At 38.5% G+C, this 10,736-nt stretch overlaps 1 protein-coding gene across 1 annotated transcript; it reads left to right on the top strand.

Annotated features, from left to right (window-relative positions):
• The first annotated feature begins 1,538 nt into the window (after positions 1-1,538).
• On the top strand, positions 1,539-10,255 carry LOC110006316 (pancreatic secretory granule membrane major glycoprotein GP2). The gene is made up of 10 exons (XM_020661463.3): positions 1,539-1,606; positions 3,439-3,530; positions 4,396-4,884; positions 5,046-5,480; positions 6,193-6,392; positions 6,794-6,945; positions 9,028-9,270; positions 9,396-9,555; positions 9,665-9,740; positions 9,844-10,255. Exons 1-10 carry the CDS (start codon positions 1,584-1,586, stop codon positions 9,861-9,863), a joined length of 1,890 nt encoding a protein of 629 aa, XP_020517119.1. The 5' UTR covers positions 1,539-1,583; the 3' UTR covers positions 9,864-10,255.
• The last annotated feature ends 481 nt before the right edge of the window (positions 10,256-10,736 follow it).

Below are 10,736 nucleotides of genomic sequence, written 5' to 3'. Positions count from 1 at the left end.
AGAAGATGTTCATTTCATGATCCCTCTAAGAAGCCTTAAACAACAATAAAGTGTGTGTGGGTGTGGGTGTGTGTGTGTGTGTGTGTGTGTGTGTGTGTGTGTGTGTGTGTGTGTGTGTGTGTGTGTGTAAATTCAAGTCACAATAATCCCCTCCTCTTTCCCTCTCTCCTTCTCTTTCCCTGACACACACACACACACACACACACACACACACATAAACATACACAAAGAAGCACAGACACTTTCACTCATTCACCTCAAAGAACAATATTACAACTGTTAAAACTAATCCACGTTACATGCACATGTAGTAGGCAGGTATAAATCATTTACCTGTGTGTTTGTGATTGTGTGTGAGTAAAGGAGCAGGTGTTTTCTCGTGTCATTCTTTTTTCATTTGTGCTGTTTTATGTGTCTTCTCCCAGCCTGATCTTTTTGTAGATCTCCAAAGTCCTTGATAATGTCTCTTTAGCACACTGCCATACTCAGCCATCTTATTCACTTGTGTAGGCGCTTCTACAATAGAAGCCATTACACACACACATTCCATTCAATGTGCAGGTTTATCAATCCTGAAAACAAATGAGTTATTATTCAAGTTATTATACCCAAAGAATGATACTGTATGTGTTAGCGATTGGATGCTTCTCAGTAGTTTCCCGTGACTTTGTTAATGCAGTTCACAAAATTGCAACATGCAATAAAAATGTTGACATTGATTAAATCTATGTTGATTAGAAAATGCTTTCTGTGGCTCTACAGTATTACTGTAGTACTGATTGGTGCTAGGTTCTTTTACCACCAAGAAATAACAAGCATTTCATGCATAGTCTTGGGAAAATAATGGGAAAATAGCACCATCTGGTAGTATACTGTAAAATTTACAAATGAGTTATCGTTCCACAAAATGAAACATTAACATTACAAAATGCATGATTATATTCTGTAATGGCTGTGAGATTTAAAAAAAATGTGCTTTTAAAAGGACTAAATGGGACATTTGGTTGAGGAAGTGTCAATTTTACACTGTGCAAAAACTAATAATGCATTTTCATCAGTGTGGTTGATCATCTTTGACATATTCAAGACTGTGTTTAAAAAGAAATTACCTAGCCCCTATCATATAGGATTTAGAAAATAACTCATTTTTTTGTTTGTTATTGCTATAGAAAGCTGTGACATCATTTAATCACGCTCTCATTTAAAGGGTTAAAATCTTAAAAATAATGGAATATTTTACAGTTTTGATCAGGACTGAAGTTGATTAAAAGATTGAACCCCAAAAAATTGAAAAGAAAAAAAAGATTTTATAGGCCTATACTTTTTATAGCAGTTTTAGGGAGCGGACACAATTGGCTCTAGAAGGTGTGAACATCTTAAATCTGACACTGTATAAACAAATAATGCATTTTCATCAATGTGGTTGATAGTCTTTGACATATCTTGGCTCTCGTGTCTAATAAACCATGTGACCAGGAAACTACTCCACAAACCAATAGGGGAGTGTTTTCAGCGAGCAGGTTAAAAGGAGTGTGAACGCGGGTTGATGGCATTGACGAGAAGTGCTTCATACAGGACTCATCATGGTGAAACCGAATACTGCACTGTAAGTTTACAATATGCAACTCTGCTCTACAGAGTTGAGTTTTCTACATTCTCGTTAGGTTTGTGACATGTCAGACATATTAATGCAAAACGATAGACCTAGTATACTGGAGGGCTTAAGTGCTTTCTTTTTTGTAATAAATTACTTTATAATAATTAGTTATTCTAAACCAAGTGTGAGAGCTGGCAGCATCTTTGCTCTTTATTTCTATAATTTATTATTATCATTATTATTATTATTATTCCTCCTTTTTTTGGCTGGTATCTACTCCTATACTAATTGTGCTAGAAACATGGTTCAAACTGGAAATGGTAAAGCTAGGTGATGAGAATTGTGCTAGTACTTGTAGTGATGCTATAATGTTTCAGTGATTTAATATGAATATTTTAAACTGTAAAAAAATGAATGGAACCCTATGGGACACAATTTTGAAAGCTCATAACTCAAAAACTAATAGTACTGTGGTATTCAAACTTCAGATTATGGTTCCTAATGGTACCATGTTTACCATACTAAAAGATGATACTCATAGCGCCACCATATGATGAGAAATTAAGCGTTATGCTACCAATGATAATAATTTGCTAAAAGTTAGCCGTTCTAAAATAATAATCACAAAGAGTGTTCCTTGGATGGTACTGAAAAGATCGGTTAAACAGTGTGCCTATAAAGACAGCAAACATTTACTGTAATCAGTACTGTAAACAAAACATTTTCTATTTCGCTTAATGTTTGATCATTTTGTCAACTGCCTTCAGGAAGGCATCAGGATGTTGTATGATTTTTTTCAGAATTTTACGATCAAATTCTGAAATTTGAAGTGTTTAAATTTGAAAAGAGTTTTCACCAAGTGACGTCATTGCCTCATATAGTGAAAGTGCATGCTGAATCCTTGTCTGTACTGTGGCGCAGTGACTTAGGCTGCTGGCAAGTCCACCTAACTCGAAGATACTGTATTCAATTCCTGAGAAACTACATAAGCTACTCACTAGCATGCTGACTCCAGGTCATGTGTGCTGTGAAGGTTTTTGCTTTTCTCAACACTTAAATGTTTGACTGATTTTAACTGAAATTTTTAAATGTTAAATATCAAATAGAGCAGATCTTAAATGGCTGATATCTCAAAAACTAAAAGTGCTATAGTATTAAAACTTGGCAATATGGTTACTTGTAAAATGCTCAATATACTCATAAATGATCCTATAGCACCAGCATCTGGTCAGTCATCAAAAAGCTGATATCTCAAAAACTAAAAGTGCTATAGTATTCAAACTTGGCCATGTGGTTACTGGTTGTACAATGCTCAATATACTCATAAATGATCCTATAGCGCCACCGTCTGGTCAGTCATCAAAAATGTTGTGTTCAAGGCTCATATACTCATAAATGACTCGTTTGCTGCAAGTTGTATTCCATTTGTAAGTTCACTTCTCTATATTTCTTACAATTGTGTTCAACATTTTTTTAAAGTCTAAGGTCTAAAAACCAAAGATTTTCCAGTGTTTTGTCACTGCCCCATAGTGTGGTATGGTTTGATGGTGTTTTGTCTCTCTGTAGCCCAGTGGGTGAAACAGCTACTCAGGTAATCTGATGATTATGGTTCGATTCCCCAGAGTTCCATACTACTTGTTTATTATGGAAACTTGTTCCTGTGGTGACAACAGTCACCAACAGTTGACCTACAGGTGGTGCTGAAGTACTTCAAAAATGTTAGCTGCTGCTTGGAAGTGGAAAAAGCTGCCAAACAGACTGTGGTAGCGATGGCTGCCAAGGCCATGGCTGTGATTCTAGTTGAAAATGTGGTTTCAGACATGTCTTTTTTTCTTTTTCAGAAAGTCAATATCGTGGATGTGGGCAATAATGACGGTGCCTAGGGGTGTGTTTTTACTCCTGCTTTTACAGTGTTTTACTGTAAGAACATCAGGTAAACCATCTGACTTCATTTTCTCATGTATCTTTTCTCCTATTTGAGTTGTCATGTGCTTCAATTAAAAGCATTTGATCAAATGAATAAGTTCATTTGTTTCCCGACACACAAACCAAACTGATTGCGCTATATATGTGGGGGTTTTGAAGACCAATTAATAAGAATGTGATACTCAACTTTTTCACAGTATAAGCCTACCCCGCTAAAAATTCTTATGATATTTAATTCTGTTAGTGTTGCATTTTACCACCCCAGTGATAATGTATATCAGCTATTCTTACATTATTTAAAGAGCCCATATTATGCCCTTTTTGGGGTTCGTATATTTAATCTATGTACCTACTTTTGTACGTTCACAATAGCTAAAGTCCGAAAAAAGTGTCTGTTTTCATGTACTGCTCCTCCTTGCTCCCTCTACGCTCTGAGTCCATCAGCTACGCTCTGCTGAGCCCCCACTGTTAGACTCCACGTGGGCCAAGTCTGCTCTGATTGGTCTTCCGATCCGCTCGGTCATTATTGGTCAGTTGCTCAGCACGCGTCTCGTGTCAACAACATGAGCTGCAGGGCTTGCCACAACGAGCCAATGGACTTAGATCAGTGATCTTACACTGAAAATGACGTTGGACTGACACATTTTTATCGAGGGGGGCTAGAACCAACGTTACATGCAGCTAATGCTGCAGCTAACAGGAGGAGGTAGGAGAAGCTGCGTTTCTGTGGACTTTGAATTTATGCACATAGATGTGCCTAAACATGCACAGGACACTTGGAAAACACACTAAAGGGCATATAAAACCAGAAAAATCATAATATGGGACCTTTAAATACTAACAGTTTAGATGTCATTTTTCTGCACCACCAGGGTTTTCCCCCAGCTCCACATCAGGTCCCTCCTTCCAGTCTGTCCAGTTCAGCTGTGGCTCCACTGTGTGTCCTTCAGGCACAGACTGTGTCAAAAAGAATGGGACTCTCCAGTGTGCTGACCCCTGCCAGGAGTACACTGTGCTGAATGATGACTGGCGATCAACAAATAACACGTCCACCCAGAACCTACACTGTGACCGAAATGTTGACTGGCAAGGCTGGTATCGGCTGTTTCTGGGCCAAACCAGTGCTAATATTCCAGAGAAGTGTGTGGCTGAAAACAGGTGTGGAACCCATGCTCCTCTGTGGATAACAACTCCTCATCCCACACAGTCAGGTCAGATTGTGAACCGCACTGTGTGTAACTCATGGTCAGGAAGCTGCTGTCGTTTCTCCTCACACACCATCCATGTCAAGCTCTGCTATGGAAACTACTTTGTCTACAAACTTGAGCCGCCAAGCAACTGTTACCTTGCATACTGTGCAGGTATTGTTCCATTTGTAACATTAAGTCTGTAACAAGAGATTTAAAATTTTCATCTAAATTAGTTATTTAAAGAATGACTCTATTGTCCTGTTCTTATAAATTCTGATTTAAAATGTTCCTTTAGTTAAGCAACAGTATCTCCTTGCTTTCACTGTAACCAGAGGTGAACGAAACAATTCCTGGAGATCCTTCAACCACACCTGATCCAAGTACAGCGACCCCTTCTGCCAGTCAGGTCAATATCCCCTCCACCACAACACCCGACAACAGCTCAGCAGTTGAGGGTGAGGTCCGTCTGGTTAACAGAGGGAACCAGTCCTGCTCTGGCAGAGTGGAGGTCTACCATGATGGTCGGTGGGGGACAGTGTGTGACAAAGCCTGGGACCTCAGTGATGCTAACGTGGTGTGTAGACAGATGGACTGTGGCCCTCCTCGTTCAGCATTACTAAATGCAACTTTTGGTCCGGGCAGTGGACCCATCTGGTTGGATGATGTTGGTTGTTCCGGCAATGAAACATCAATAACAGAGTGCAGACATCCAGGGCTTGGGGTCCACAACTGTAATCACTTTGAAGATGCCAGTGTCGTCTGTGAAGGTTAATGTTTACTCTTGTTTAAGTAATCGCCAATTCTTGTTGCTCATATTAAAGAGGACATATTATATCCATTTTCCACCTTTTCAAACAGTCCCCTGTGGTCCAAATGAAACATCTGTGCTGTGCTTTGGTCAAAATATAACATGAATCAAGCACCAGAGGAGGTTTGTGACCCTGTATAAACCAGTTCTCTCAGAACATTTCGTTTTGGTGTGTGTGTCTCTTTAAATGCAATGACCCCCTGAGATTTCCCTGTAGACATCACTCCTCTGTAACGAGAATAAAAATGGCAGATCTGCGCAAGAATTTTGTTCTAGGCTGGGGGTGGAGTCCATTGGTCGAGGTACCAGGGGAGGGGAGGGTATATTTTTTACCAGAATCCCACTGTGACATCACAAGGAGACCAAATTTGAGACGGAGGATTTTTCTTTGTGTTGTAAGACTTACCTGCAGAAAACAAAGGACTGGAGGGATTTATTTCACATTTTGTGGGTCAGTAGACACTCAGGTTACCCAAATATATGTTCAAAAACACTGTCGAAGTGGATTTTTCATAATATGTCCTCTTTAAATTCCAATAGTTGTACTAAAATGATTTTCTTTCACATGTTCATAGTGAAGCGACAGTTTACAGAGTTTGTGATTTAGTTTCACAGGATATATGCATGATAATTTTTATTGTGTTCTCTTCCTTTTATTCTTTTATTTCCAGACTCTGCACTGCATGATCACCAGCTAATTTGCAGCCCTGATAAACTTCAAATGGGGCTGGATTTGGCTGACCTCACCTCAGGTTTGAACCCATACTCTGGCAACTTGGCATCTCTTAATTGCTCCTGGGCCAGAGTACAAAATAACACGGTGTGGTATGAAGTAGACGCTGTGGAAGGTGCCTGTGGAAACACTCTGACGGTACAGACTTAGTTGTTGTTTTATTTCTTAGCTTTTCCTTTGGAACTTAATTTCAACATTTTCTTTTGTCATGCTATTTTCCTTCAAATTGATTTTAAACATGCAGTTAATGGAAAAATGTTAAAATCTGGACCTCTTTAAAATACTTTTTCCTATTGTCCCTCTTCTTTTACTGTACTCCAAGTTAAACCTTATCGCTTTTGGTTGGTCTGAGACTAAATTTAAGGTGCACAGGGACTCATTATTCATTATCTTAAAACATTTTAAATATAGCTTCTCCCCCCTGTAGGGAAGTTTTTTCTCCCTCTCTTTGGTAATGCTTTTAATGCAGCTGCTCACAGCACTTCAACTAAAGTTTACATGTCTGTACTTTCCATTAATTCAATCAACCCGTTTTTCAGACCAACCGCACACATGCGATCTACTCCAACAGTTTATTTGTCTACCCTGTTATCAATGGGTCCTTTAACCTTCCTGTGAGCATCCCCTTCTCCTGTGCGTATCCCCTGGAAACAGACACCAGCCTGAATGTGGCTATCAGACCATTCCTGCCGTAAGTAGCCTCCCTCTTATTGATTGTTACTAACTATGCACTAGTCAATATGTCATGTGAACTGTTTAACTAATACCTGATAATACTTCTGAGATCTAATGTTGATATTAACTATATAACCAGGTGAATCATTTTTGATACACATGTCCTCAGTGAGTTCCTTTAGTTACAGACAGCACATAGATAATCCACCAGGGGGCCCCATTAGACCTTTGGCATATCAAAAAAGAAGGTTGTCAGTTAGAGACAAAATGTACACTACATTTGCCATTTAAAAAATAAAGATAAAGCAAGGAAAACAATTCATATTGTTACTAAGATCATTTTTATATTCTTCATTGTTTTCATATTTTAAGTTTTGTGACTTATTTTGTACCTAATATAAACAGCGGGTAGGCCTTTGTTGTATGTACGCAATCTTTAGATGGCAAATACGTACAGCAATGAAGATGTTAAAAAAATACAAAGCAGTCAGCAAATGGAAAATTAAAGGGGAGGGGATCTGAACCTTCAGTGGTCAAAATATTAAAATATTTCTTATCATCATGGCCCTATCCTTAATAAAACATTCCTGGTGTATCAATACGTGTATGTGTACATCATTATGAGTTTTATTATCCATTATTTTTGTTAAGTAGCTTCTTATCCAGCACCCTGTTTTTAATGAACTGGATAAATCTGGTCAGCCATTTTTCAGCCCATAATTTAATTGTATCATCTATTGTTTTTGGTTTGAAGTCTCTGTCACTTGCAATTTCTCTCAAGTACACCAGGTCTTTTTGGAGTTGCTTTGTTCGTGTAACTTTTACCCAGGCTCTTAATGTACTGCTAATGAAGATGTTGTCTATTCTATCGGAGGTAAGATTAGTTACTTTTGTAAATATGCATTAATTTGTGAATGCACATGCTCCTTTTATATAAATGCTCCTTTTATTTGGGCACCTATGTAGTAGTTAGAGAGGTTTGGTAGGGCTAGTCCTGCAGATGTTTTTAATTCGAGCTTTTATCCCTCCCCAAACAAAAACCAGGCTTGATGAATAAAAACACAGTTGTGCTGGTTTGATCAAAAAGTCAGTGATATCATATTTTTTTAAATCAAATTCAAAGTGGAAATTGCCATAGCAATATTAAACCAAGAATGTGATGGTACCACAGTGAATGAAAGCAGTGTTGTAGGGTTTGTGTCAGCAGCATGAGTATACAGGATGTCTAACCTATAACCCACTTTAAATAACAACATAGCCTACAGTGTAGGTTTTTTTCTGTATGAAAAAGAGAAACATGCTTTGTACAGCACTAAAGCCCGTTAATAAAGTGTTTGAGTGAGGTCCAAACACACGTTTTGTTGGACAGTCAGCTATTTGAATTTATCCCAGAGTAATCCCATTGTTGTACTGTAAAGTCGATCCCTCTTCTCTCGCTTTGTCCTACCCTAAACCATCATCAAATTATTCTGGACAGGAACATTTTTATTCCACTGCCTGTTGTCTGTATCAGCATGATTACATAAACTACTACAACCACAAAACCAGATTATTCAGAAATCATTTTGATTGTACAAAATTGAAGGTCCTATATGTATCTTTTTACATGTATAAATCGTTTTTTATTGCCCATTAATAAGCAAACAGTTAACTGATGTGAAAAAGTAAATGTTCACTGTCTATCTATGTTCCTGTATAAAACACTCCGCTCCGCTTACAGAGATCAACAGTAGTGCATGTCGGGAATGTCGTTTGTAAGATGGAGAATGAATCTAATATGGAATCTGTTAGTACAAATAAACGACCGGCCTAAAGCAGAACACAGACTCCTTCACAGACTCTCACATGTTTATGACCACTTACCTCCTCTGTAAACTTTATGCCGGTAAATATCCAGTGTTTCGTGGCCGATGATGATGCTTGTTTGTGTACGTACGAGCACGAATGACGAACACGTGAGCGAGAGCGAGCAACAGGTTACTGGTGCAGTTCACCTAACGGCCTGCAGTGTCACTACGAATGCAGTATTTTTGAAAGTTACATATAGCCCCTTTAAGATGTTTAATTGAACATCAATTCAAACTTACTTTCTTTGCAGGTCTTCAGGGGGTATTTTAGGATCTGGTGCCGGACCCAGTGCCGTCATGTCTCTTTTCCGTAACTCCGCCTTCACTGAGACTTTCCCAGCTGGAGGGGTCAACCTGCCACTGGGTTCACCTTTGTACGTGGGTGTCTCTGTAACAGAAAGAGAGCTCAGATTTGTTGTTGTTCTGGAGGAATGTTACGCCTCTCACTCATCTGATCCTCACTATTACCAGCGATTCTCTCTCATCCAGAACAAGTGAGTGTCCCTCTTCTCTTTAGACTCAGAACATTGTTTGTGGAGTTAAACTGAAATGGAGAAAAGTGAGATGTAGTGTAATATGCTTTATGGACTTGGTGAGCTCTTTTTGTTCTCTCTGCCAGGTGTTCGACCGATGCCCGACAGGTGTCTGTGATTGAGAGCGGCATGTCTTTGCGTGCTCGTTTCTCTGCCCTGCTCTTCCTGCTGGAGGACGATTATAGAGCCATTTATCTTCACTGCAACATAAGCCTGTGTGACCGAGAGAGATTTCACTGTGTCCCAGTAAGTCAAACAGTTCACTTCATCAATGAGTTGTTCATCCATAATCACTGCTGCTTAAAAAAAGGACAGTGACAATATCTGCTCTTTCTGTATCCTCTCCACCATGAAGTCCTGTCAAAGGAGGAAATATCGCTCTGTTTCCAGCTCTGTTGCTATGGACCGCGTCACCATTGGACCAATTGCTTGTGAGTAAAAATATGATTTAGTCTGAGGGCTGATGTCCCAACACAATAAACTGTGTGGAAATAACAAGCATGTTTTTTCTTATATCTCTTTCCTAATCTTTAGGGGACAAGTCAACTAAGTGAGCTGGTTACACCAACACATCCCATAATGTCATATCATGAAGACGTTTCTCTTATGCACAAGACATGAAACTATTTTAAAAACTGGTTTAACCTTTTATAATCAAACTTTTCACACTCACACACAGTCTGCTCTGATTCTTCTGTCCTTTGTAATGATTGTGTAACAAATCAACAATAACAAAGAAATAATGAAATGTATTAAAAAAACATGTTACCAAACTCTTCTTCACTGCTGTGGTCATTTTGGGTGCAGACATGATTTTAATTTTTCATTATATATAACTTTATATGTTCTTTCAGCATGTTTTAAATTACATTTGTCTTGAACCAATGTTGTTTGAAAGTAGATTATTAAACTAATGACAGATTTTCCAAGTTAGGTGAAAACTGTAACCTATTCTGCAAGTTTGCAGGTGTTATAAATAAACACTTTAAAAAAAGATTACACTGATTGTTGAATATGTCAGACTTAACCTTTACAAATCCTGCCCATCTGTGCATGAAGAGGTATTTTATGTAGATAGATTAAATATTAGAAAAATACAATATGTTGATTTATTTTTTCCCCACATATCCCATGGAACTTTTATTGACAAAAAAAGTGACCAACGTTCCCCAGTCGGGTTCAGGGTTTGGAGCAGTCAGGGTTAATTCCTGCCCAGCCGTTCATGTTCATTTTAAGTAGCTCTCAACTTTTTGTCCATCGACAGTCGTCGCCATGTCCAACAATAATGCAAGCAACAACTTAATCATCGCTCAAAGGGCCGTGAAGCAACTCCGGTTAGACATCACCTAACCTTTTATATGGATATAAATGGTCTTGGTTCCTTTATTCTCTAAACTTCCTCTATTAACAAACTCAGTTTCTCAAGA

The sequence above is a fragment of the Labrus bergylta genome, chromosome 1 (assembly GCF_963930695.1).
Source record: "Labrus bergylta chromosome 1, fLabBer1.1, whole genome shotgun sequence".
Taxonomy (NCBI): Eukaryota; Metazoa; Chordata; class Actinopteri; order Labriformes; family Labridae; genus Labrus; species Labrus bergylta.
The sequence above is the reverse complement of the archived record's forward strand: the minus strand, read 5'-3'. Positions and strand labels throughout refer to the sequence as shown.

What these genes read in the sequence shown, in the direction of transcription:
- LOC110006316 (XM_020661463.3), top strand. Translation starts at nt 1,584, where the DNA reads ATGGTGAAACCGAATACTGCACT. An exon ending in GTGAAACCGAATACTGCACT is followed by an intron (nt 1,607 to 3,438) that starts GTAAGTTTACAA and finishes TTTCTTTTTCAG; the next exon opens with AAAGTCAATATCGTGGATGT. An exon ending in AGAGATTTCACTGTGTCCCA is followed by an intron (nt 9,556 to 9,664) that starts GTAAGTCAAACA and finishes TCCACCATGAAG; the next exon opens with TCCTGTCAAAGGAGGAAATA.